This window comes from Equus przewalskii, chromosome 13 (assembly GCF_037783145.1).
Source record: "Equus przewalskii isolate Varuska chromosome 13, EquPr2, whole genome shotgun sequence".
Lineage (NCBI taxonomy): Eukaryota > Metazoa > Chordata > Mammalia > Perissodactyla > Equidae > Equus > Equus przewalskii.
Window position 1 is genome coordinate 30,208,289 of NC_091843.1, and position 23,409 is coordinate 30,231,697.

Genomic DNA, 23,409 nt, shown 5'->3' on the forward strand with positions numbered 1-23,409 from the left:
AAATTGATATTATAGTGAGCTGGGGGTGGAGGCATTTGCGGGGCCTTGATTAAAGGGATCGCCCAGCTGTCCCTCTCAGAGTATCTGTACCTTGGGTGGTGCACTATTCTAAGATCCAGGGCGGGTGAAGCTGTGTCTTCTATGTCTTTCTTTTGTGAAGGGGACAAGGAGAATCTATGCGGTGGGTGTCCCTTGAGATGATTTGATTTTAGAAAGGAAAATAAATGAAAGGCAGAATTGGAGAAACGGTTTCCTTTAAAACTGTTCCAGAGAGTTCTTGGGAAGTCACCGCATGCTCTGCACCACTAAGCTGTGTTGCTTTGAAACAGGGCTATTTACAGGAGGATCCAATGGCTCTCCCATTTTCAAGATGACTCACTCCCTCTTCCTTGACAACCAAGTCTGGGTGCTCTTTAGCTATTGGCTTTATCCCAAACCTACAGTAATTGGAGAGTCACAAAGGATGTTTCTTTTCTTCTTCTTTTTTTTTTTTTTGTAAGGAAGATTGGCCCTGAGCTAACATCTGTTGCCAATCTTCCTCTGTTTTATGTGGGATGCCACCACAGCATGGCTTGACGAACAGTGCTAGGTCCGTGCCCAGGATCCAACCCTGCAAACCCCAGGCCACCAAAGTGGATCATGTGAACTTAACCACTACCAGGCCAGCCCCACAAAGGCTGCCTCTTGAAGGAAGCCCAGCAAAAGGCAAGGTGGCAAACTTGAAGTGAGGCTGGAATCTGGAACTTCCTAGCCTTTCCACCTGCTTTACCATTTAGTGCCTCCAGATGGGAAAGTGTAATACCCCAGATTCTCCACTGTGCCTCAAACCTGTGGCCCCAGAACACCAGGGTCAGGGTTTCCTTATACCAAGCAGGAGGTGGACAGCTCTCATCTGTCTCTTTTTTAGAGTAAGCAGCCATGGTTTCAGCTTCCCAAAAGGGCTGGTCATGAACAAGAAGAAGGGACAAGTGGTTGTGTATCGTCTGCCCACCCCTCCAAGCTTCTTAAGGATTCTCTGTGTGATGACTGTCTAGCACGTAGTAAATGCTCAATAAATGTTTATTGAAGGTTTTATCTGGGGCCAGTGTATGGCCATAACATTTCTGTATGCATTTCCTAATTCATGACACAGAACTCCCCTAACCCCATGACCTTAACATATCCTGTCAGTCTCAAGATAAAGTAATCTCAGTTATTTGGGGACGGCAATGGGGAACATCTGCTGAACACTGACAAGGAGATATGGAGAAAGCATGGATTTAAATTGATAGCAGTTTTTTTTGAAAGCCCCCATAATATTGATTATGTTGATTATATTTAACAACCAAGGGTATTCAAATGTTTGTCTGCTGCACTCAATCAGATTCGACCCGAGGTTACTGAGCAGCTCAGATCCCTTCCCTTCCTTCTACAAGTAGACGTCTCTGTCTCTCTTCCTTCTCCGTGACTCCATCCTCTTTCTGTCTTTAGCTTCTGTCTGGCCATCTCTTCTCTCTGAGAGTCTTGCTTGAATCTGTCGATTTCCTGAGGCACTGGAGGTTGCCATGGTAAACACAGCTGTTGTTTTCTCTCTGTCAAGAGTCGGTGCAGGAAGGCACTTGAGTCCTCACCTCTAGCCTCTCCCTGCTGTGCATTTTCACAGATGTCACTGAAAGTGGGGACCTTGGGGGCTTCCAGGATTCTGCTCAGCTTTGTGTGTGTGTGTGTGTGTGTGTGTGTGTGTCTCTCTGAAGGGGCGTTTTGTGACCCACCGACACCTGCTTAGGTGAGGTGGAAGATGGTGAAGAATCACCCGTGTGGTCACCGAATAAGCCCAATGGCAGCAACATTTATTTTGTTAGTAAATGGGTTCTTGGAAGTGAAAGATGGTCTTGTATTTCCCAAGAGGAGAGGTGTGAAAGATAGTGAGGAAGACTGAAAGATGGGTGGGGAGAGACAGAAGGAGTGGAGAGGGAAGAGGGAGAGAGCAGGAAGGAGGGAATTTCTTAACAGGAAGGGGAGTCAGTATTGGGCAGCTACCTGCACCTCCCTGAGTCTTCCTCATCCTCACAATAACAACTGACTACTGATCTGACATCTTCTGTCACTCTCCTTCCTTATTCACTCCTATCTAATCCACAAAGTCTCCTCGCTCTTCCTCCTACACTCTAAGCACACTCTAACCTCAGGGCCTTTGCACTTGCTGTTCCCTCTGCATGGAATGCTCCTCCCCAGAGAGCCACATGGCTCCCTCCCTTATTTCATTCAGATCTCTACTCACATGTCATCCCCTGAGGGAGGCCTTCCATCACCATCCTACCTCATATAGCACGCCAGCCCTTCTCTTTTGCTCTGCCCAGCTCAGGTCTTCATGTGTGTTATAGAGGAGGGATTTAATAAGTATTTGTTGAGTTTAATTAAATCACTGAACCCCACCCCCAGAAACGTGGAGTCACACACTTGCACACGTATCCTTGGCTCTCTCCCCTCTGAGCTTTTGCACATGCTGGTCCCTCTGACTAGAGCACAGCTCCCTCTCCTCCCCGCCCCCATGTCTGCTTCGGTGGACTCCCCCAAACCCTTCGCCTCCTGCCTAGTTTAGTAGTCCTATCCTTTTTGAGGTCTCCCTTGACTCCTCAGGGAGACACAGGACCCGTTTGGCCAGCCCTGCCTGGGTGCTGCCTCCTGACCTCCATCACAGCATGGATCAGCCACACCAAAATGTCTGTTTACCTTTCTGTCTCCCACACACCTGAGTGTGCTCTTCCAGGACACAGAATACGGAGCAACTAAGAGCTTAGACTCCAGAGTCAAGGAGTGCTGAGCATGAGTACTGGCTGTATGACTTTACACCAATTACTTAACCTTCCTTGCCTCAGTTTCTTCATCAGTGCAGCAGGGATCATAATGTCTACCAAGCTAAGTCATAGGATATTTATGAGAATTCATTGATGAATTGCTTAAGTGTTTAAAACACTCAAAGCAGTCAGCTGGGTAAGAGGATACAAGTGGAGGGGGTGCTATTTACGGTGGGGTGAGCATGGAAGGCCTCTCTCGGGGTGATAACTGGACAGAGCCCTGAATGATGTGAGGGTGGGAGCTATGTGGCTCTCCAGGCTCTTTGCATTCTCCTAATATTACAGCTGAGATGTAGCTCTGTCAGCTTTATGGCAGGCTGGACTCTGGGGCTGCCCTCTTGGGCCCTGGGACATCATTTAGCAGATTTTCTATTATGATGCTGGTTGTCTTGCCATCCAGGCGGGGGTGCTCATCCTTGGGAATCAGGCTCAGGGGGATGAGCTGAAACTAAATCAAGGTCAGGGAGGAGCATGCGGTGCCTGCACGAGGAGCGTGACCAAATTCCAGCAGCACAATCCAGAACCACCTACACCCTCCGAGGAGGGCCGAGGACTGGCCCCCGTTCTCATTTGCAAGCACAAAACAGCACGGCCTTGTCTCAGAGCTGATGCTAGCTTCATCAACCACTGCCAAGATCTCAGAAAAGAGGGTTTGGACTACAAGTTAAAGGTCCTGGCTTGGTCGTGGGTTTTGTCTGGTTCTGTCATTTGCAAGAAGAGGGCTCTGTGGAGGATGGCTCAGAACATGGTGCGGGGACAGAGGGAGCTCTGGGGTGAGAGGCAGAAACCCAGGCTGTGCTAGCAGCCTCTACCTGGGCGACCGTGGACAGCACAGCTCAGGGTCTCGATTTCCTCTTCAGGAGCTTTCAGGAACTGCCCGGGAGAGTTGTTTTCGAATTTTTCTTATCCACAGAAATAGTTATTTAAGCAAGATGTGATTGAGAATGATGAATGGGGTAAGGCCTGGACACCACGGCCTCACACTGTGTCCCCGTCACCCCAGCGCACAAACACGCAGATGCCAGCCCTGAAAGAGGCTCTCAGGGCCCCTCTGAGAGTCAGTGTTCCATGATTCAACATCCCACCCACATAGCGTGGAGTCCTTCCAAAGCGTTAGGCTGAACCCCGTGAAATTACTGAGATCTGACAATTTTCGACTTGCAAAAATGGCAATGTCGTATTTCAGCTTGATAGTTTCATTTGCAACAGGGTTAACATTGCTCCTCAGCTTGCTGTCTGTGTGACGTTGCACAAGATACCTCACCCCCTTCCGCCTCCCCTGTAAATGGGCAGACGGGCATTTTCCTCATGAGGCTGGCTCCTGAGAGGGCTGAATGAAACTGCCGCAGAGGCGGGGCAGGCAGCTCTAACACAGTGATCGGCACACGGCGCGGAAGCCCTCCATGAGCATCTTACGGAGAAAGCCTTCACTGTGGCCTGTGCGCTGAATGCAGGGAACGAGGCCCAACCCTTCTCCCTGCCTGCGTGAAAGGAGTGTGTGGACAGAACAGAAGGGAAACAGTCTCAGCAGGCCTCCAATCGGTCACCCTGTCCAGAGCCCCCTCTTCCTCCTGGTGAGGGGCGTCCCTGGGCAGTGGACAAGCCTGACCTGGGTGTGGGGATGGTGTTGGAATAGCATGAGTGACACTCTGGGGAAAGCATAGGAGGCTCCCTCCCCAGGTACCTGCGTGGAGCCTTCCCCCTTAAGTGGTACATCATGGAATGTGTCAGCCTGAATTAGCAGGCAGGCCCGTCACATTAAGCTGAAGCTCCGGGCTGGCAGTTCCCACTTTGTAAAGCCTCTTGATCCAGGCTGTCATGCTCCCCTCCCCGTCACCACAGCCCAGGGAAGCCTCTGCCGACAACGCACAGCAGTGAAGGAGGCCCAGGGCAGCGTTTCAGAGGAGCCATGGAAAGTCCTCGCAGATGCCATTTCTTCTGTGGCCCCGGGGAGCCTGCTCTGAGCTCTGCTACCTTGGGGGGCAGAGGAGCAGGTAGCACTCAAAAGCTTCATGTGGGGAGTTTTTTTGTGACAAACTATAAAAGCACGGCTTGTGTTTCTGAGAGCACACAGAATGGACACCCTATTCAAAGACCATGAACACCTACAATACCGAGTTGAGGTTTCTAGAGGCAGCTTAACCACCGAACTCTACAACTACCACTACCATTATTACTATCAATAATGCTATTGATTCCATAAATTCCACTGGCACTTCACTCGGGTCACCTACAGAGCATTTATCTCTTCCCACCCTGATGGTATTTGAGGGTGGTGTGGTACAGTGGAAAAGGCACTAGCTTTGCAGTCAAGGATACTCTGCTATCAGATTCTAGCTATGCCTCCTATAGCTGGGCAACCCTGGGCCAGTGTCTTAGCCTCACTGAACCTGAGTCTTCTCTCTGTAATAGTACTTTGTATGAGTATTTATTTCACAGAGTTGTTGAAAGAATTACTTGAGATGATGTATGAAGAATGACTGACACAGAATGGATGCCCAACAGATATTTGCAGGGAGAATTCCTAAGAGCAGAGTCACTTTTTTTATCCATTACAAAGCCTTAACTCAGATGCCCCCTTAATTGGTGCTCATAGTGTATCACCTTCCTTTTCAAACTTCTACCTCATTCATCCTCTAACGTTCTCCACTGTATGTCAGGAATGATCTAATCGAAACTGAATCTGATCATGTGACAATCATTGTAAATCTTTTGATTTCTTCCCCTTTATCTTAGGATAAAGGCAACAATCTTTCTTGGGGCTTGCCTCCTACCTACTCTGTCACTTCATCGCCTACCATGGTTCCTATTACCCTCTCTGTCACAGCTGCACTGAGTATTGAATCTTGCCTTGCTCATCCCCACCACAGGACCTTTGCACATGCTATTTTCTTGGACTGGAACATTCTTCCCTCCCCTCCTGGCCTAGTAAACCCCTTCTCATCCTTCACAGCCATCCAATTTATACTTCCTCAGCAAAGCCTCTCCAGACCTCTCTGAGCCTGTTAAATCCTCCTTTGCACTATTTCTCTTCTTTGGGGCACTTACTGCATTTTATTATGAGATGATTTCGTATCAGCCTCCTCCATCTAGACCAGCTATATGAAGGTGAGGCCTGTGTCTGGTTTTGCTCACAAGTTGAAAAACACCCCCTCCCCTCGACCTTGGACCTTGTACAGAGCTCAGTAAATGTTTCTGAAGGAGTGACTGGGAGGGTGAACCCGGGGGCAAATCATCTCAACAGACCCCAACCACCCTTGATGATAATTAGGGCACACTGGGTATTATCATTGTTTTTCAGACAAAGCCCAGATGGGGCAGGTTAATCGCCTGTGGTCACCTAGCCTGTGGGTTAGTGTGAATCTGTGACCAGAACCCAGGTCGCCCGGTCCTTGGCATCCCTGGGCTTGTGCTGCAGAACCATTATCCCTCACTGGGCTGGCGGGCTCACAGAGACTTCCTCTCTCCTCCCTCTCCTGGTACTCAGAGGACCCCTGACTCTTCCTACATCCACATCTGAAGCTACCTCTGGTTTCCAGGATACCCAGCACCACTTCTATATAGACTCTGTGATTCCTCTGAATTGTTCACTGAATTTTAAAACTTCCTCAAAAGTGAGCTAAACTCCTTCAAGACTGAGCTGGGAGCATTCTGTTTTGTGAAAGGTTATATTGTTGAGGGGGCTGCACTTCACAAAATTTAACCTTTATTTTCGCCGCCTTCTCCTCACTGCTGGGTTGAAACAAATCCAGATGTTGAAGTCTTCATCAACACCTGGTATCAAATCAGTCAGGGCTCGGTTGCAAGAGATGACTTCCTTGAAAAGAAAATAGCTTTTGGTCCTTCCAGTTTATTGTTTCTGTTAAAGGACCACACCTGTGTTTTGTGTTTCTTTTGTTCTGCGTCTGTCCCATCTCAGGCAAGAGTGTCCTCCCTCACTTTCTCAGGAGCCTGTTCCCCTGGGTGTCATGAGAAGTACCTTTGAATTCAAAGAGGGAGTCAGATGAGTGGTGGATCTTTGCTCATATTTGAGAAAGAGCTTCCTGTGTGGGAAACTATTTAATTGCCTGATTCTCTCTGACCCATGGGGAAGAAAACATTTACTCACATATTCTTACTCACTTATTCAACAAATAATTGCTGAGTGCCCTTTATGTGTCAGTGTGATGGCCATATAGTTATGGTCCCAACTAGGACAGTTTTGATATAAAAGTGGATGCTACCTGGTTGGTATGCCAAGACAACAGGTATAAACCGAGAGTTTCCCAGGTGAAATAGGACGTCAGTGGGTGCCCAGTATATTAATGGCTGACTTTAGACTATTAGAATCTTGGTTGATTATATGTTTTTCCAAATGCCCTTAAGGACTGAGGACCCCTGGTTGGGGTCTAGGCCTCCAAAGCCATGAAGGATAAATTTGGATCAAAGTTAAACTAGATGTTTCTAAAATTTCCCAACAACTTCCTTTTTAAAATGTCTTTCATGTTTAAAAAACACGTGAACAGTCTGGAACAACAGCTCTGGAAGCTCATGACCACACTGTGGATTCTAAGTTCCCCTGAGATGAGGCCACCTCGAGGGGCCTGGGACAAGAACTTTAGATCTATAAGGGATGAACCTGCCTATCAGGGCTAAGTGATGGTGACATCTTTTGAGAAAGGAGTAAAACTAAAAGGAACGGAGGGAATAGGAACAACATGTGATTCATCGACTGATAATACATCATCTTCTCTAACTTCAATTTGTTTCTCTTGCATCCCAGGTGCCTGTCCTGAGACCCATGGACCTGATGGTGGAGGCCACCCCACGAAGAGTATTTGCCAACGCACACACGTATCACATCAACTCCATATCAGTCAACAGTGACTACGAAACCTACATGTCAGCTGATGACCTAAGGATTAACCTATGGAACTTTGAAATAACCAATCAAAGTTTTAGTATCCTTTCCTTGGGGCCAATAACCAATTGGCTTGAATCGCAAGGATTCAGGTATGAGCAGGCTTGAGGGGAAATGGAATAGGAAGGAGCAGTTACACTGCAACACCTATCACTTGGGGAGAACTGTTTCCTTTTAAATCACATTGGCATCTGTCTTTCATCCTCACAAAGGTGGGGAAGTATTGAATTACACGTGGTGGGCCAGGGCTAGCCCTGGATTGGAACTGTAAGCAATTCCCTCATGCAGAGGCGTTTGTGTGTCATGAATTAAAATCAGATGTGACTCTATCAACTATAAGATAAGACCCTAGAATTCAGTTAGTGTTCCTTCCTCTTGTTAAAGGATTCATAAATGGCCTGTATGGACAGCGTGGACCTCAGGTACACAGGACATGTTTTCATTGTATCATAATAGTGAAAATAGTAATGGCTGCCATTTGTTGAGTTCCAAGCACTGCAATGGAAACTTTGGGCTTACAATTTTGAAAAGTTCACATATCATAATTGTACCGCTTGATGAATTTTCACAGAGAACACCTGTGTAACCAGCATCCAGGTCAGGAAACCAAACTTTATTAGCAGTCCTCAAGTCCCCATCACACTTCCCTCTAGTCTCCACACACCCAGGGTGTATTTGATATAACAACCCCATAATGTAAGTTTTATTATCTCCTATTTAGCTAAAATTTAGAGAAGTCAAGAAAATTGCTGAATGAGCATCTGAACTAATATTCTCACCCCACTATATTGACCCTCTATTTAATATTACAAATAGGTCATTTATTCACGACCTATCGTGTGGTCCATCCCACCACAAATGTGACTCTTCACTTGAATTCCCAATTCTCAGTTAATAGTTTCACCACCCAGGCACCGGAGTGACTGACCTAAGAGTCATTATTGATTCTTTTCTCTTACTTACCAGTGTCTCCACCTCCAACGCAATCTATCTGTGAGCCCTGCCAATGCTTCCTCTGAAATATATCTCAAATCAACTCATTTCTCTCCATTTCCACTCCTCCCAACCTAGACTAGTATAGGCCACTGTTCTCTCACCTGTGCGACTGCAATAATCTGGTCTCCATTTTTTCTTGCTCTCCTACGTAGTACCTGTTCCCAGACAGTCAAAGTGGACCTCCAGATGTAATTCAGCCAACATTCCTCCCCTGCTTAAAACGCTCTAGTAGCTTCTCGTTGAACTTAGAGTAAAATCCTAGTTCTTTACTTTGGACTACAAGATTCTCCACAATCTGGGCCCTGCCTCCCTCTCTGATACCCTATCAGCCCATCTCCCCTAGTCACTCTGCTTCAGCCAGCTACCTCTTTGCTGTTCCTAGATAAACCTTGTTCTCACTTCCATTCTTGGCATTTGCTGTTCCCTCTTTCTGGAATACTCTGTCCCCAGAGTTCACATGGCTAACTACATGTCATCATTCAGACATTAATCTCATGTCACCTCCTCAGAGACACTTCCCCCTGTTAATTCCTAAGTAGCTTCAATAACCCTCTATCCCAGTTATCTTCAGAGTACTTATCACTATTTGAAATTGTCTTTTTGATTATGCATTCTGGGTTTGCCCATATTCAAATGTAAATTCTATGAGAGAAGGGACTTTGTATGATGCATTCCTGTATCCCAGTACCTGGAACACTTGACATATAGAAAGTACCATTTTGGTTGGACCTGTCAAGTTTGAAACAATAGTATGCCACCAAAGTGGAGATGTTAGGTGATTATGAAATCTAACCTGGAAATTTCACTTTAAGAATGTATTAGTTGTAGTAAAGCTCTGGATGTTCTGATGTAAAATAGACCCCATAATGGCTCAAACACATGAAAGATTCTTTCTCTTGAAAAGTCCACTATTGATGATCCCCATCAGGAGGCAGCCTCCCGCACTCAGTAATTCAGAGATTTGGGCTCCTTTCATCTTACAGCTCACCAATGCCCCCATGCTTATCTGCATCAGGACAGCAAAAGGGGAAGATTATGGAGGACCACACATCAGGGAGACTCCTGTGAGCCAGGCCCTGAAACAGCATGCATTCCATTGGGTAGAACTCCGTCACATGGCCACCTCTAACTGCAAGGCAGGCTGGGAAATGTAGTATAGCTGGACACATAAGAAAGAAAGGCGTGGTTTTGGTACACAGCTAGCTAGTCTCCACTGCAGAAGACTGCTCAGTAGTTCCCCAAGGCTTTTCAGGGAAGGCAGCTTTAAGCAGGTACTGGTGATTATGAAGACACTAGGAACTGACCATCAGGACCATGACTGGCATCTTTTGTTGATCATGGAGCAGACTCGGCATACTGTCTGAGTCTGAGAGAACCTGCCTACAGATTTTGCCTAGAAGTGCAGCTGCTAATAGAATGAGTGTGGGTGGTGGCTTCCTTTCTCCCTTTACATCTATTCCAAGAGCCAGAAATCTGCTCAGGCTCAGCTGCTGTCACTCTGAGCTTCTGCTGTCTCCAGTCTGGGTGACATGTTTTCTGAATTTTGCCTCTAGGCCTTCAAGGGGGAGGGCGGTTTCTTTAGGCAATTTGGGAGACAGATGCCTTGGGGAGAATGCAAAGGGGAAATATTAATAGCACAATTTAGGTTATATTCTGCAGATGTGCGACAGCCTGCCAGATGCTGGCATACAAATGAGACTGTGCCATTCACCCTTAAAGCAGCCATATGTAAAATAATCATTGTCATCATGAGAATGATGATAACTGATGTCTATATAGTTCTTTTCAACCAAACCGCCTTAAGCACTGAGCAGACTGTTCAAACCGGTACCTTTTTGCCTCTCCTCACTGAAGTGCAGCTGCCTCTCAGGTAGGAAGCATCCATCTTTCCAAACAGCCTCGGAAAAACGCCAACCACCAGCAGATTTTCTGAAACTATATGTTGTTTAGCACCATTTCTAGAAAGCCTCTCATCCACTAAGGAGGCTGAAGAAGTGTGATTCAGGATAGAATAATGTGGGGTTCCCAAAGCGTAGTCTGAGTACCACTGAGGTGGTGGGCAAGGTGCTTCTGGGCAGTCCGTGGACTTTTTCTGTATTCATAATTATGTATTTATGATAATGAATATTAGAAAATACAATGATCATATCAGTCATATGATTTCACAGATACTGAAAAATCCATTTAAATTATCAAGTAAGTATATGTGAAGAAAAGTGGTTAGTAAGACAAGTGGTCTTGCTATACGGTTAAAAAAAGTCACAGCTCCCAGTGCCTGACATTGAGTGTGACATTGGCATTATGGTTGAGAACACAGGCTTTGGAGTCCGACGAGCCCAAAGTTCTCACCAGCACTACTACTGGTTGGTTGTGTGAGCTTTAGCGTGTCTCCTAACTTAGCCAAGCCTCTGTTTAATGATCTGGAGAGAGGCTCTTTATCAAAGAGGATTGTGAGAATTTTTTTTAAAAGACGTTTTCTATATATATAAAATTATCCATATATATAAAGTATATATTTATATATTTTTAATTATAATATAAAATATATGCATGTATGTGTATACACATACAAATGCGTGCACATACATGTATGCTTAGGGCAGTACCTCGCTAAGTAAATGATAAACAGGGACCAACACAATCATGATATCATTGAAAGGACAAGGGAACTCAGGAAGTTAAATGTTAGAATGGTGGATTCTATTCTGCTAAATTCATCATCTGGATCATCTTCTCAGTTGTAGACTCCTCCTTTGGTTCTGCAGTTGGGTGCTCTTTGCAAGATGTTGCTCATTATACCCTAGTGAGCAGATATTTGCAGGCTCCCTGAGGTCCAGGGCCTTATGTTTAGCACCATCTCAGAGCAAGGCGTTCCCAGCCTCGTGGCACCTGGTCTTGAATCCTCTCCCTTCCATCCATAGCCGGGCTTTCCCTGTCTTGTGTAACAGGTTCTGGCTTAAAGTGGTCAAACTTTGGCCTTAATGGGTTAACTACATCAGGACAATAATAACTCATTTTTAGATGAGTGATATTCTAGGGCAAGAGGTAGCCCTAACTTTTCAATAACAGAAAATTGCTATAAAAAGATGTTTCTTCTTTATGAAAACTATGGTATACCTAGGATTCTTTGAACTCTCTTCTCAGGACTAAGAATGAGCTGACCTGGGCTTTTACCTAGTCCAATGTGGACCCTATTAAGTAGACTCATATCAAGTAAAAATAGGTGCTAAGCTGTATACTGAGCACCTGGTTGTTCTAGGCACTGCACTAAGCCATGGGGATGCAATAGTGAAAAGAAATAAATTTTCTACCTTCAGAATGATGTTCATCAAATAATCACACTAGTGAGTATCATTACCAACAAAAATAAGTCCTGTGAAGAAAGGGAATATAGTTTTGTGAATGCATTTCTTAAAAACATGATATAGACTAGGGAATAAAAGAAGACTTTGCTGAGGAACTGATTATTGAGTTGGGATCTAAAAGAGGAAGAGTATGAGCAAACTTGACAAAGAGGTGTGAAGAGATTGGTCCGGCATGTGCAAAGGTCTGTGGAAGGAGGGAGCATGAAATCTTTGGGTCACCGTGACTGGAGCCCAGAGAGTGAGGTGGAATGTGGTACAAGGAATGCTAGAAAGGTTAGCAGAAGCCAGACTTGCCGAAGTCCAGTGTCTAGGAATCAAACAAAGGATTTCTCTGGGAGAAGCCAACTGGACTCCAGGGGTGCTTCATCTTTGACCTTGGTCTTAGCAGCCCTGTGCATAGCTTCATTTGGTAATTAAGCTGAGGCCCTTTGAGAGTTGATTCTCTGAGCAGGGAACCACATAACCTCAATTCTTGGCTTTCAGCTTCTCTCACCCCTAAGTACCATGGACAGCGGCCTTTCTTTTAATCCCGTGGGATTCTACCAGGCAGGCTTTGAAGGAAGCTGGGGGCCTAGTGTAAATTTCTCTCCCTTGTTGCTGCAGTGGCTTTCTTCCTACCGGGAGATCAAATGGACATATAAATCTCAGACTAGCATTTAGCATAAAGGCAGAGCATCGCTTCCAGTGACATGTCTAGCACATTGGCCTGTGTGTGCCAGGGCAGCCCCTCCATCCTGTATTAAATGCAGCCATGGTGGATTTTCCCAGTCCTGGTGCCTTGCTTGTGTGGATGCTGACCCTCTGTATCTGAGGCAGACCTAGGGCTTTATAACACTGGGGATTTCTTCCTCAATAGGGCAAGCCCTTTGGGCCTCAGGTTGTCAGGGGAGAGGGAAGGAATTCAACTTTGCAGGCTTCTCTTGGGCTCCTTGAACTTCCTCAGAGCTGTATAGCTTAGTAGTTGGGAATACAGGCTCTAGAGTCAGACTCACTGATTTGAATCCAGCTTCATCTCCTAAAATCTGTGCGACCTTGACAAGTTGCTTAACGTCTCTCTGGTCCTCAATTTTCTCATCAGCTAATGAGGATAATAATACTGTCTCTCTTATAAGGTTGTTGTGAGGATTAAAAGAAGTAATCACGTAAAGTTCCTAGCAAAGTGCCTAGCACAGAAAGAAGGCTCAATAAATGGTAGCTATTGTTTTTTGGAGAATTTCCCCAGCCCCCTGTTCTTCTTACCTTATTACTTGGATTCCGTTCTCTCCTAAGAAAACCACAGGCTAAATGAGCCACACTATACAAGCCTGGATTCTTAGCCTATTGACCTACTATAGGCTTTCTGCATTTTAAAAAACCTTGCCTAAAGAAGGCTGCTAAGTCACAAGAATGAGTTAAAGTAAAATCCATAAATATTTATTGAGCACTTACTATGTGCACTGGATATACCAAGATGGATAAAACCCCACCCCCAATATCATAGCCCTTGTAATCTGGAGGGTGGGTATATGAATCAGAGTTCACCCAGAGAAGCAAAACCAGTAGGAGAGGGTGTGCATGCATGTGTGTGTGTGTGTGTGTGTGTGTGGGAGAGAGAGAAACGGAAAGAGACTGACTTTTTACAATAAATTTCCCTTGCAATTGTGGGGCTGGCCAAGCAAGTCCAAAGTCTGTAAGGCAGGCTATCAGGAATGGAAAGTCCCAAGAAGGCTGGAAGATCACGGGCATGAGCTGAAGCTTGTCGACAGATGGCCATGAGGAAGGAAGATTTAGGGGGAAGAGAAAGCAATTGGAGATCCAGCATCCATTTGAAGTCTCTTCCTCAAGGAAGGCCTAAACCTTCTTTTAAATGTCTTCCAACTGATTAATGCAGGCCCACTCAGGATAATCTCCCTTTTGATTAACTTAAAGTCAACTGATTAGGGCCTTTAATCACATCTGCAGAATCTCTTACAGCAGCATCTAGATTAGTATTTGATTGAGTAACTGGGAGAAAGCGCATGTATGCTGCAAAATGACTGCTTCTTCCTCCAGCTTTCCTGAGAGAATATACCTTATTAGCCATTACCAGAAACATCCTAGAAAGGGAATTCTAAGGACTGTAGCTCAGCCTAACCAAGTTAACATATCACAAAGCCATGAGAGTGAGTATGTGGACAGAGGGGGACAGACACACAACCATGCTGGGGAAGATGAGACAATTTTTGAGCCTGTATTAAGTGCCAAGAACATTACACATATCATCTCCTGTAACTTTCTTTCTCTTTTTGCAGATCACTTAACAAGTTCAAAGACATTTGAGATTAAATAACTGGTCACAGGATTTGGAATTAAAATCTAGATCTCTCAGGGCTGGCCCGTGGCGTAGTGGTTAAGTCTGGCATGCTCCACTTCAGCTGCTTGGGTTCACGGGTTCTGATCTCGGGCAAGGACCTACACCACTTGTCAAGCCATACTGTGGCAGTGACCCAGATACAAAATAGAGAAAGATTGGCACGAATGTTAGCTCAGGGTGAATCTTCCTTAAGCAAAAAGAGGAAGATTGGCAACAGATGTTAGCTCAAAACAAATCTTCCTCACCAAAAGAGAAAAATCTAGGTTTCTGTTACTCCATACTCCAGTAAAATGTATTCTATGACACTGTCTCAAATTACTCAGTTATAATAGTATGGATTAATCGTTCTCACAGAGGTGCATTCAAGGTGCTATGGATACGCAGGATAGGAATCATGAAAGAAGGGCTGGAACGCTTCATAAAGAAAGTAACATCTGAGTTGGGCTTTGAAGGAAGTATTGTATATTTTCTAATAGTGGAATTTCAAGCTCTATGTTGCATAAATCGGGAAGAGTCTGTGGTTAAGGAACTTTCAAGTGCCTCCCGATCATAAAAGCCATTGCAGCCCACTGTTTTTCTGCAGCTCAAACATATTTAAAAGCAGTAACTAACATGGCACCATGCGTCTCTTTGTCAGTCCTCTCATATTGAGCCCAGCAATCAGCAAACCCTCCATGAATGTTTGCACATTGGCTTTTTCTAAGCTCTTAAGAGAAGAATATCCCTTGGAGTCCTCTTTGGAGATCTCCAGTGTTATCATCAAGCAACGTGTCTGCTCAGCTAACAAGATCTAGATGCTTTGTAATCACTGCTGAATATCCAAAGATTAAATTTGGACTTTGGAAAGGAAAAAAGATTTCAAAGAAACTCATGTTCCCTAAAAGGGAATCCAACTCTAATATGCTCAGTTTTCAAGGACAAGATAAGGCTATTCTCCGTCTTCAGTATTGGCAGACTTTAAGTGCTATGTGAAAAGCCTCAACTGCTTTGGAGCATGGGTATATTACCCAGGCAGACTTAGATTCCACTCTGCAGCTTGGCCTGCTGACAGGCCTCCTGCTTGGCTCTCCTATATTTGGTTGGCTTAGACAGGACTTAGAAACAACCAAACAAAAGCTTGTAAGTATCAGCAAAATCAGCCAGAAGCATATGAGGACAGTCACCTTCAAAAGCCCACAAAACTAATACATATAAAAGCTATCCTTGGAAAAATATATGCTTCTTTTGGAAGCTAGGATTATTCAGTCCACAATAAATCCATTTAATAAATAACTTTTTCTCCATTATCTTATTTAGTAATCAAAATTCTCAAAGGCTGACAGTTAATAGGATTATACCCATTCAAAGGCAAAGATATTGAAACCCAGAGAGATAAAATGACTTTCCCGAATTCTCTGAGCAAAATAGAGTTGGAATCAAAACTGAATCCCGATCTCCTGAACCCATTTTCTTACAATCACAGTATTATCATAATCTTATCTTGAACTTTACCCATAGAGATGAGGCTGTTGCTCTCTCAACTCCCTCGCAGATGGGTCTAAGTCAAGGAAACTGCTTTTTTTTTTTTAATGTTTATTGCTTTCTTTGTTGAATAATATGTAGTCACTGTAAAGATTATAAGGTGACCTATAATCTCTAAATTTTGGTATAAATACAATAGATTTACATCACAATTTTAACATAACGCTAGCTAACTCAACTATAAGGGCTCCGAACAATAAATAAATATGGAAGTAAAAGAAAGGAAAAAAAAAAATCTGAACTCTTGATTTATCCAGGAGCCTTCTCCTGTTTGATCTGGGACACACACCCCCTGCCACCCATACACATGCACTCTCTCTCTCTCCTGCTTTATTTTTCTGCTTAGCAGTTACTTTATCTAATATACTATATATGACATTTATTTACCTGGTTTAGGGACCATGTCCTCTACTAGAATATAGGCTCCATAACGCGGGGGGTTTTGGTCTGCTTTGGTCATAGCTATATCCCCTGCACCGGGAGGACTACTGACAGATTCTTTGTTAACATTTATGGAATACATGAAGGAAGAAATGAATGAATGGACACAAGCTAGAGTTACTAAAGGGTAACTTACATGCTGACTTTAGGATCGAAATGCCCTGTAAGATATAACTACATTTCCTTCTGTTCTGCTCTCTCTCTCTGATGTGTTTTTACATGGCTATGGTCAGACTGTATATATTTGTATCTAAATTTCCTCACCTAAAATTTTATGTAGATATGTATGTATATATACATATATATATTTATATGTAAATAAATATATATATGTATATATAAATGTATATATATATGTATATTTATATATATATAAAATAAGCATTGACAGTCTTGTCTTTTTCTTTTCTTTTCCTTTAAAGATGGCACCTGAGCTAACAACTGTTGCCAATCTTTTTTTTTCTGCTGCTTCTCCCCTCATCCCCCCAGTATATAGTTGTATATTTTAGTTGTGGGTCCTTCTAGTTGTGGCATGTGAGATGCCGCCTCAGTGTGGCCTGACGAGTGGCGTCATGTCCGTGCCCAGGATCCAAACCAGCAAAACCCTGGGCCGCCAAAGTGGAGCACGTGAGCTTAACCACTCAGCCACCGGGGCCAGCTTGTGTCTTGTCTTTTTCAATCTTAAAATACTAAAACATTACTAAAAGAAAATGTGGAAATGATAACTGATAATCGAAAAGAAAAAGAAAATTCATAGACCCGCTCAGAATTATCACTAACATTTGGTATCTTGCCTTTTGGCTCATCATTTTGAGTATAAGTTTTAAATGACATTATGATCATAATATAGATAGAATTTTTCATACTTTGTTTTTTAACAGACCTGGAATTTCAGTGCATAAACAGTTTAATGAGGAAGATCAAAATTTACTTAATCATTTTCATATTCCTGTGTATATATAGGTTGTTGTCAATCTTTTTCTTCTGTAATGTTGCAGTGGACTTTTTGTTTTGTAGAAAGCTTTTTCAAATTTGGGATTAAGGAAATGACTTTTTAATGGCCCCCATGCTCCCCCTTAGCATCCTGCCATAACCCTCTCCATTCTCTCACCCACTGCTGATGTAATTTATGGCTCTGGCTTCTTATTTGTTTAAAGCTGATCCCTTAAGAGGTGACCTCCCAGTGTCTTCAATTATGATTTTTAAATGATGCCTTAGGCCACTGCCTGGCACAGTGGTGCCCTCACCTTCCCGCCTTCTGCCTTCTGAGCATTGAGCTCAGCTGCCAAACTGGCTGTGCCCCCTCCTGTCCTCAGAGTTGCCTCCAGAGTCCCAGCAGAGAGGCAGATTAACCCCTTTTGTTAGCAGAGGTAATTTGCCTGGGCTCAGCATTAATAAGGAATGCCTGAGCAGTTGGGGTCAGGAAGAACAGATCTGTCAAGCCCCAGGGTTAATTTAATAGCAATCTGTTGGCTGTCTGCCTTGTATATTAGCCATGAATCCAATGCTATGTTTTGCTTTTGCCATTTAGTTCTTTGGAACAACAGGGAAATAATTTGGATAGAGAGCCGTAAAGGATAGGGAAGAGAAAATGGACTGTCAAAATGTATCATTCCATTTTCAAGATAATACGGGGAGCCATGCATTGCTCATCTCCTTTCTCCTTCCGTCCCGACATAAAGGGCAAAACCACATGTGCTGAACGTGCGTATCTCCCTTTTGAAGAGCGTAAGGAAAAAGGCCTGAGTTTCTAGATGATGCAGATGTGAAATATGTTCTCCCATCATCCTCATTGAATTTTGAGTGACTATACTCCTTCTCCCAAATGTTTCTGGAACTCAGCAAATCCTCCCTAAGTTAACAATTCAGGAATCGTGTTTCTGTCCCAACTTTCAGTTCAAAGAAGAAAAAATTATCACATCATAGGACACAAAAATCCTAGGTCAGATGCTGTATCCAAATTCTGGTTCTGAAAAATGTGGCCTCCAAAGTGGTCAAGGAATCAAGAGAGCACAGGCCCAAAGCAGAAGAGATGGAGCTCCTTCTCCCATTAGCCAGGGGTGTTTCAGGAGAGCCAGAATTGCTGCACTCAGAAAGGCTGTCTCTGAGCCACTGGAGGGGGGCGGGGGCATGTGATCAAGAATCCAGGCTTTTGAGTCAAACTTGGGTTCAAGTGCCAGCTCTGCCCCCTGCTGGCCATCTGACCTTGAGTAATTTACCTCAGTTCACTGTTTCCTCTGCAAGAAAATGAGCCTGTTAATAATACTGACCTCAAAAGGCTGAGATGAAGGTCAAATGAGCCAATACATGGCACTTGATAAACATTAACTGCTGGTTGTTATTATCCTCCTTGTTGTCCTTATCATCATGATTATTAAAAAGAGGATTAGAGTCCGGCTGAACCCCATTGAGTCAGACCTAAATAAGCACTCTAGTCAAAAGAGAGGTGCTTGGGGATGAGGGATGATGGGTAGGCTTAGAGGCCCAGAATGGGTGGGTGGGAGGGAGGATGGATCCAGAGGCAGCAGCCCTAAGCAGAGTCAGTGGGCACATCCCCATGATGGTGTTCTCGATGGTGGGGGATGTTCCTGGTTTCGTAGATATGTTTAAGCATGTCATTTCACACGTTCTGACTTTTGGGCTTTATTTTTAGGTGAGAAAAAAATAACCATAGATGTGGCACCTCCCCTTCCCACACAGCAAAGATCCCTTCCAGTTAAGCTTGTTTTTAGAGCTGTACTGGTAGAGGTTGAGAAAACTGACACCAGATTTTCTTTCCCTATTTTTGGAAAAGAGAAACACACTCATTGGCATAGTAGAGTGTGGAGGCTCTTTCTGGGAGCCAATTAAATCTGACAACAGCTGAGCTCCAACGTCTACTCACCCCACCCCGTGTCGTGGCCACAAGGCCCACACATGAGTCAGGGGCCTAGAGAGAACATCAGAGCTGCAGCCTGGAGCCACCTTCTGGGGGGCATAGGTTCCTGCTCCCCAGCATGTGGTGCTAACTGCAATAATATTTCTAACTCTGGTGGCAGTCGAGTTGAAAGGTAGTGTTTTGTGAATCCAGGGGACTCATATGCTCCAGAGACCCAAGTAATATCTGCATCTGGGTTTGTGCAGGAAATTGTAGTAAAACCTAATGTTAGTTCAGTCTCAAGCTAATTTTAGAAAGAACCCAACAGGATTTATAAGAGATAATTGAAGGGGAACGAGGCACAGCCAAACGCAAAGCTGTTATTGCAACCAATGGCATGCTGGAATAGTTGTACCAGGAGCACAGGTGATGTTGGAAAATAGATGACTACTTTGTTAGTGCTGGTGACTAAAAAATATCACTGCATGTAGTTGTACCTCATCTAAACTAGGGAGAGGACTATGCTACTGACTCCATGAAAAACATAGACGATTTTCATCCATCCCAGTCTAATAGCATAGTCTGATCAAGTTTCTGCTTGTTGCTTCAATGCAATGTTCCCCAAAGTATGATACATAAACTCCTGGCACAGACATAAACGTTTTAATTTTAATTGTTATGCATTTATTTCATGCATATCATTTAAAATATAACTAGCTCATTAAAGCTAGATTTTATGACTCTTGGGTTACTACTTGGACAAGGCTAAGGAAAGAAAAAAGTGAATCAATTTAAATTGATCTGAAGAAAAAATGTCAAGTGAAAAATACTAACTGGTGATATACAGGTGGGGCAGCATCACCAAGGTGAAGTTTAGGAAAAGGGGGAACCATTCTGGTCAGCTTTCCCGTGTCACAGCATCCACATCACGAGCCCTGTTCCTTTGCAGGAAGTTGCTGGGTCCTCAGACAGCATCTCAGCCCCAGCCAGCTGCCTCCCAACCTGCAGCAGGTCCCCCGAGCTCTTGGTCGGAATATGACAGGATCAGCACGAACCCCCTCCCTCACGCATGCCAGACACCCTACTGAAGGTGTTTGTTTCCCTTGAGTCACTTTCACAATTGAGAGGCCAAATGTTTGACTTCATTATAAAGATGAGGCCTTTTTTTTTGAGGAAGATTAGCCCTGAGCTAACATCTGCCACCAATCCTCCTCTTTTTGCTGAGGAAGACTGGCCCTGAACTAACATCCGTGCCCATCTTCCTCTACTTTATATGTGGGATACCTACCACAGCATGGCTTGCCAAGCAGTGCCACGTCCACACCCGGGATCTGAACCCGCGAACCCCGGGCCGCCGAAGCAGAACGTACGCACTTAACGCCTGCATCACCGGGCCCACCCCTAAAGATGTGGTCTTAAAAAATAAAGGTATAAATAGGGCTGGCCCAGTGGTGCAGCAGTTAAGTTTGCACATTCCACTTCAGTGGGCCAGGGTTCCCTGATTCAGATCCCAGGTACAGACTATGCACTGTTTGTCAAGCCGTGGTGTGGCAGGCAGCCCATGTATAAAGTAGAGGAAGATGGGCATGGATGTTAGCTCAGGACCAGTCTTCCTCAGCAAAAAGAGGAGGCTTGGTGGCAGATGTTAGGTCAGGGCTAATCTTCCTCAAAAAAAAAAGTGGAGGTATAACAATTCTTGATCAAAAGAGAAAATACTGAGGAAAAAAAAAAAAACCAGATGCTAAAACTAATGGTATATTCCATGGAAGACTAAAACCATCCTGCTGTACAACTGGATGGCTTCTTTCTGACGCTTAAATTCTCACACAAGCTCTAAGCAAACAACAACTTATGGAGACTTAAGGTCCTGTATATCTTCAATAAGACAAATTTTGCATAATTACTAAGGAGCACAAGTTTTGCACCTGGGATAAAATCCAGGTGCTTCCACTCATGGGCCATGTGACTTGGGACAATTTACTTTACATACTCTGACCCTCTGTTTCCACCTCTGAAAAATGGGGATAAGAAAAGTGCTGATTATAGAGCTGTTATAAGGATTAAATGAGATAAAGCACATGATATGCTTTGCACAGTGATTGACCTTTAGTCTGTGCTCCATAAATGGTAGCAGCTATTATTATTATCATTATCATCAACATATTATTAAGAAGATCTCAGGGATTTCATGTAAGAGGATTTACAGTCTATCACAGATATCATTTATCAGCCTAGGCGTCTAGGTAAAGATTCAAATAAATTGGATTATTTAGTTAGAATGGAACTAGTTTCTTAACCACTGTTGTAAAATGAGAAATGTAAGTCTTTGCAACTTGGCACCTTTTAAAATGATTGCACGAGCAGATAACTTTGATGGTGAATGGGGCGTCTACATCTTATGGAGGAGGAAATACTAATAAGGACTACGGAGACCTGAGTTCTAATGCTGCCTCTGACCGCTGGGTAACCCTGGGCCTCGTCTGCCTGGGACCAACAATGCCTGCCTCTTTGCACATGGAGTTATTGTGAGGATCCACCAAGTGTGGTAAATGCTAACATGTTACACTGAAATATGGCAGTGCTGTTAGTAATCACCCCCGAGGTTCTGCCCCCCTTCTCCTGGTCCCCTCCTTGACTCGTCTGTGCCAGATATCGTGGACATTAAGCCAGCCAACATGGAGGAGCTCACGGAGGTGATCACGGCGGCCGAGTTCCACCCACATCACTGCAACACCTTCGTGTACAGCAGCAGCAAAGGGACAATCCGGCTGTGTGACATGAGGGCATCGGCCTTGTGTGACAGGCACACCAAATGTGAGTAGCCAGCAGCTCAGGGTTGATGGGGAGGGATGGGCCACTGGCCCCTGACATGCAGGAGGATATGGGGAGAGCCTAGAGGGTTTTGATCTCCTTTCCCACGTTAGACATGCTGGGAGTAAAGAGGCTACACGTGTTGTCCTTACGCGGGAGTCAGCTCCATATTTGATATTTCAATAAAGATGAAACCTCACGTTCAACTCCATAAACATTCGCTTCAGGCTGTGGAGTATGGAAATGAATAAGACATGAGCCCTGTCACATAACATTGTGACAGGATCTGAATTGTGTTTTAAGATCACTCTTGCTGCTGTGGGGAGAGTGAACCTGAGGAGTAGAAGGGGAGACCAGCTAGGGGATTGTGTAACATCCAGGCAGGAGATGAGCGTGGCCTGGACAAGGGTGGAGATGTGGAAACAGAAGAGCCATGGTCTCTGGACGGATCTTGGCAGCAGAGCTTACAGGACCTGCTGGACTGGGTGTGCGGCTGAGAATATACAAGGAATCACGATTGGCAGCTGGGGATGGTGACTGAGTTAATAACACTGTCTTGTACATGTGAAAGTCACTAAGAGAGTGGATCCTCAAAGTTCTTGTCACAAGAAAAAAAAAATTTGTAACTGTGTGTGGTGACGGATGTTAACTAGACTTGGGCTGATTATTTTGCAGTATATACATATATCAAATGATGATGCGTACACCTGAACCTAATATACTTTGTGTGTCAACTATATCTCAATATAAAAAAAGAATAGCAGCTGGAGGGGGGGAACTGGTGGCTTCTTGGAGAGGTTGTAGCTCTGAGAACCAGCACTCTGGAAGTCCCAGTGGTTCTAGTGGGCACCAGGGAAAAGCTTCAGAGACAGGGGTTGGGATAAAGTGCAGCCAGACTCCCAGGCCCTCAGATCATGCTGGAGTTCTCAGGGCATTGACAGAGCAAAGCAGCTGCAAAGCTAGGGGGAGCCAAGTGTTTGGAGGCCAGAGGCCAAGACTGATGTAAGCAGGTGAAGCAAGTGTCAGCTGGCGCTGCCTGCAAGTGCTGGGGTAGACGGGACGGGCCTGGAGCTAGCAGGAAGGCTTTCTAGAACAGAAACTGCTGCAGGAGTAAAGGTGCATGGAAGGCAGAGGTAATCCATGTCCAGTGTCAGACCAGACAATGTGCAGCTGCCAGGATGTTCAGAAGCGACTAGAGCCGTGTTCGTCTGGCCAGCACCCCTGCCAGTGCTGGTGGCCACTCCAGTTTGCTGTGGAGAAATGAAGACCTATCCGTCCCACAGTCCCGGCTCTCAGCTTCAATTCCTGTGTGACGTGAGTGACAGGGCAACACTCTTTGTAAGTGTCTG

At 44.6% G+C, this 23,409-nt stretch overlaps 1 protein-coding gene across 16 annotated transcripts in view; it reads left to right on the forward strand.

Moving 5' to 3' along the window:
• PPP2R2B (protein phosphatase 2 regulatory subunit Bbeta) overlaps positions 1–23,409 on the forward strand; it is a 436,961-nt gene that overhangs the window by 371,776 nt on the left and 41,776 nt on the right. For all 16 annotated transcript variants that reach the window (XM_070569299.1, XM_070569297.1, XM_070569303.1 and 13 more), the window contains 2 exons: positions 7,600–7,777; positions 21,899–22,063. In XM_070569299.1, coding sequence (XP_070425400.1) covers positions 7,600–7,777; positions 21,899–22,063 — 343 coding nt within the window. The remainder of the gene's footprint in view (positions 1–7,599; positions 7,778–21,898; positions 22,064–23,409) is intronic.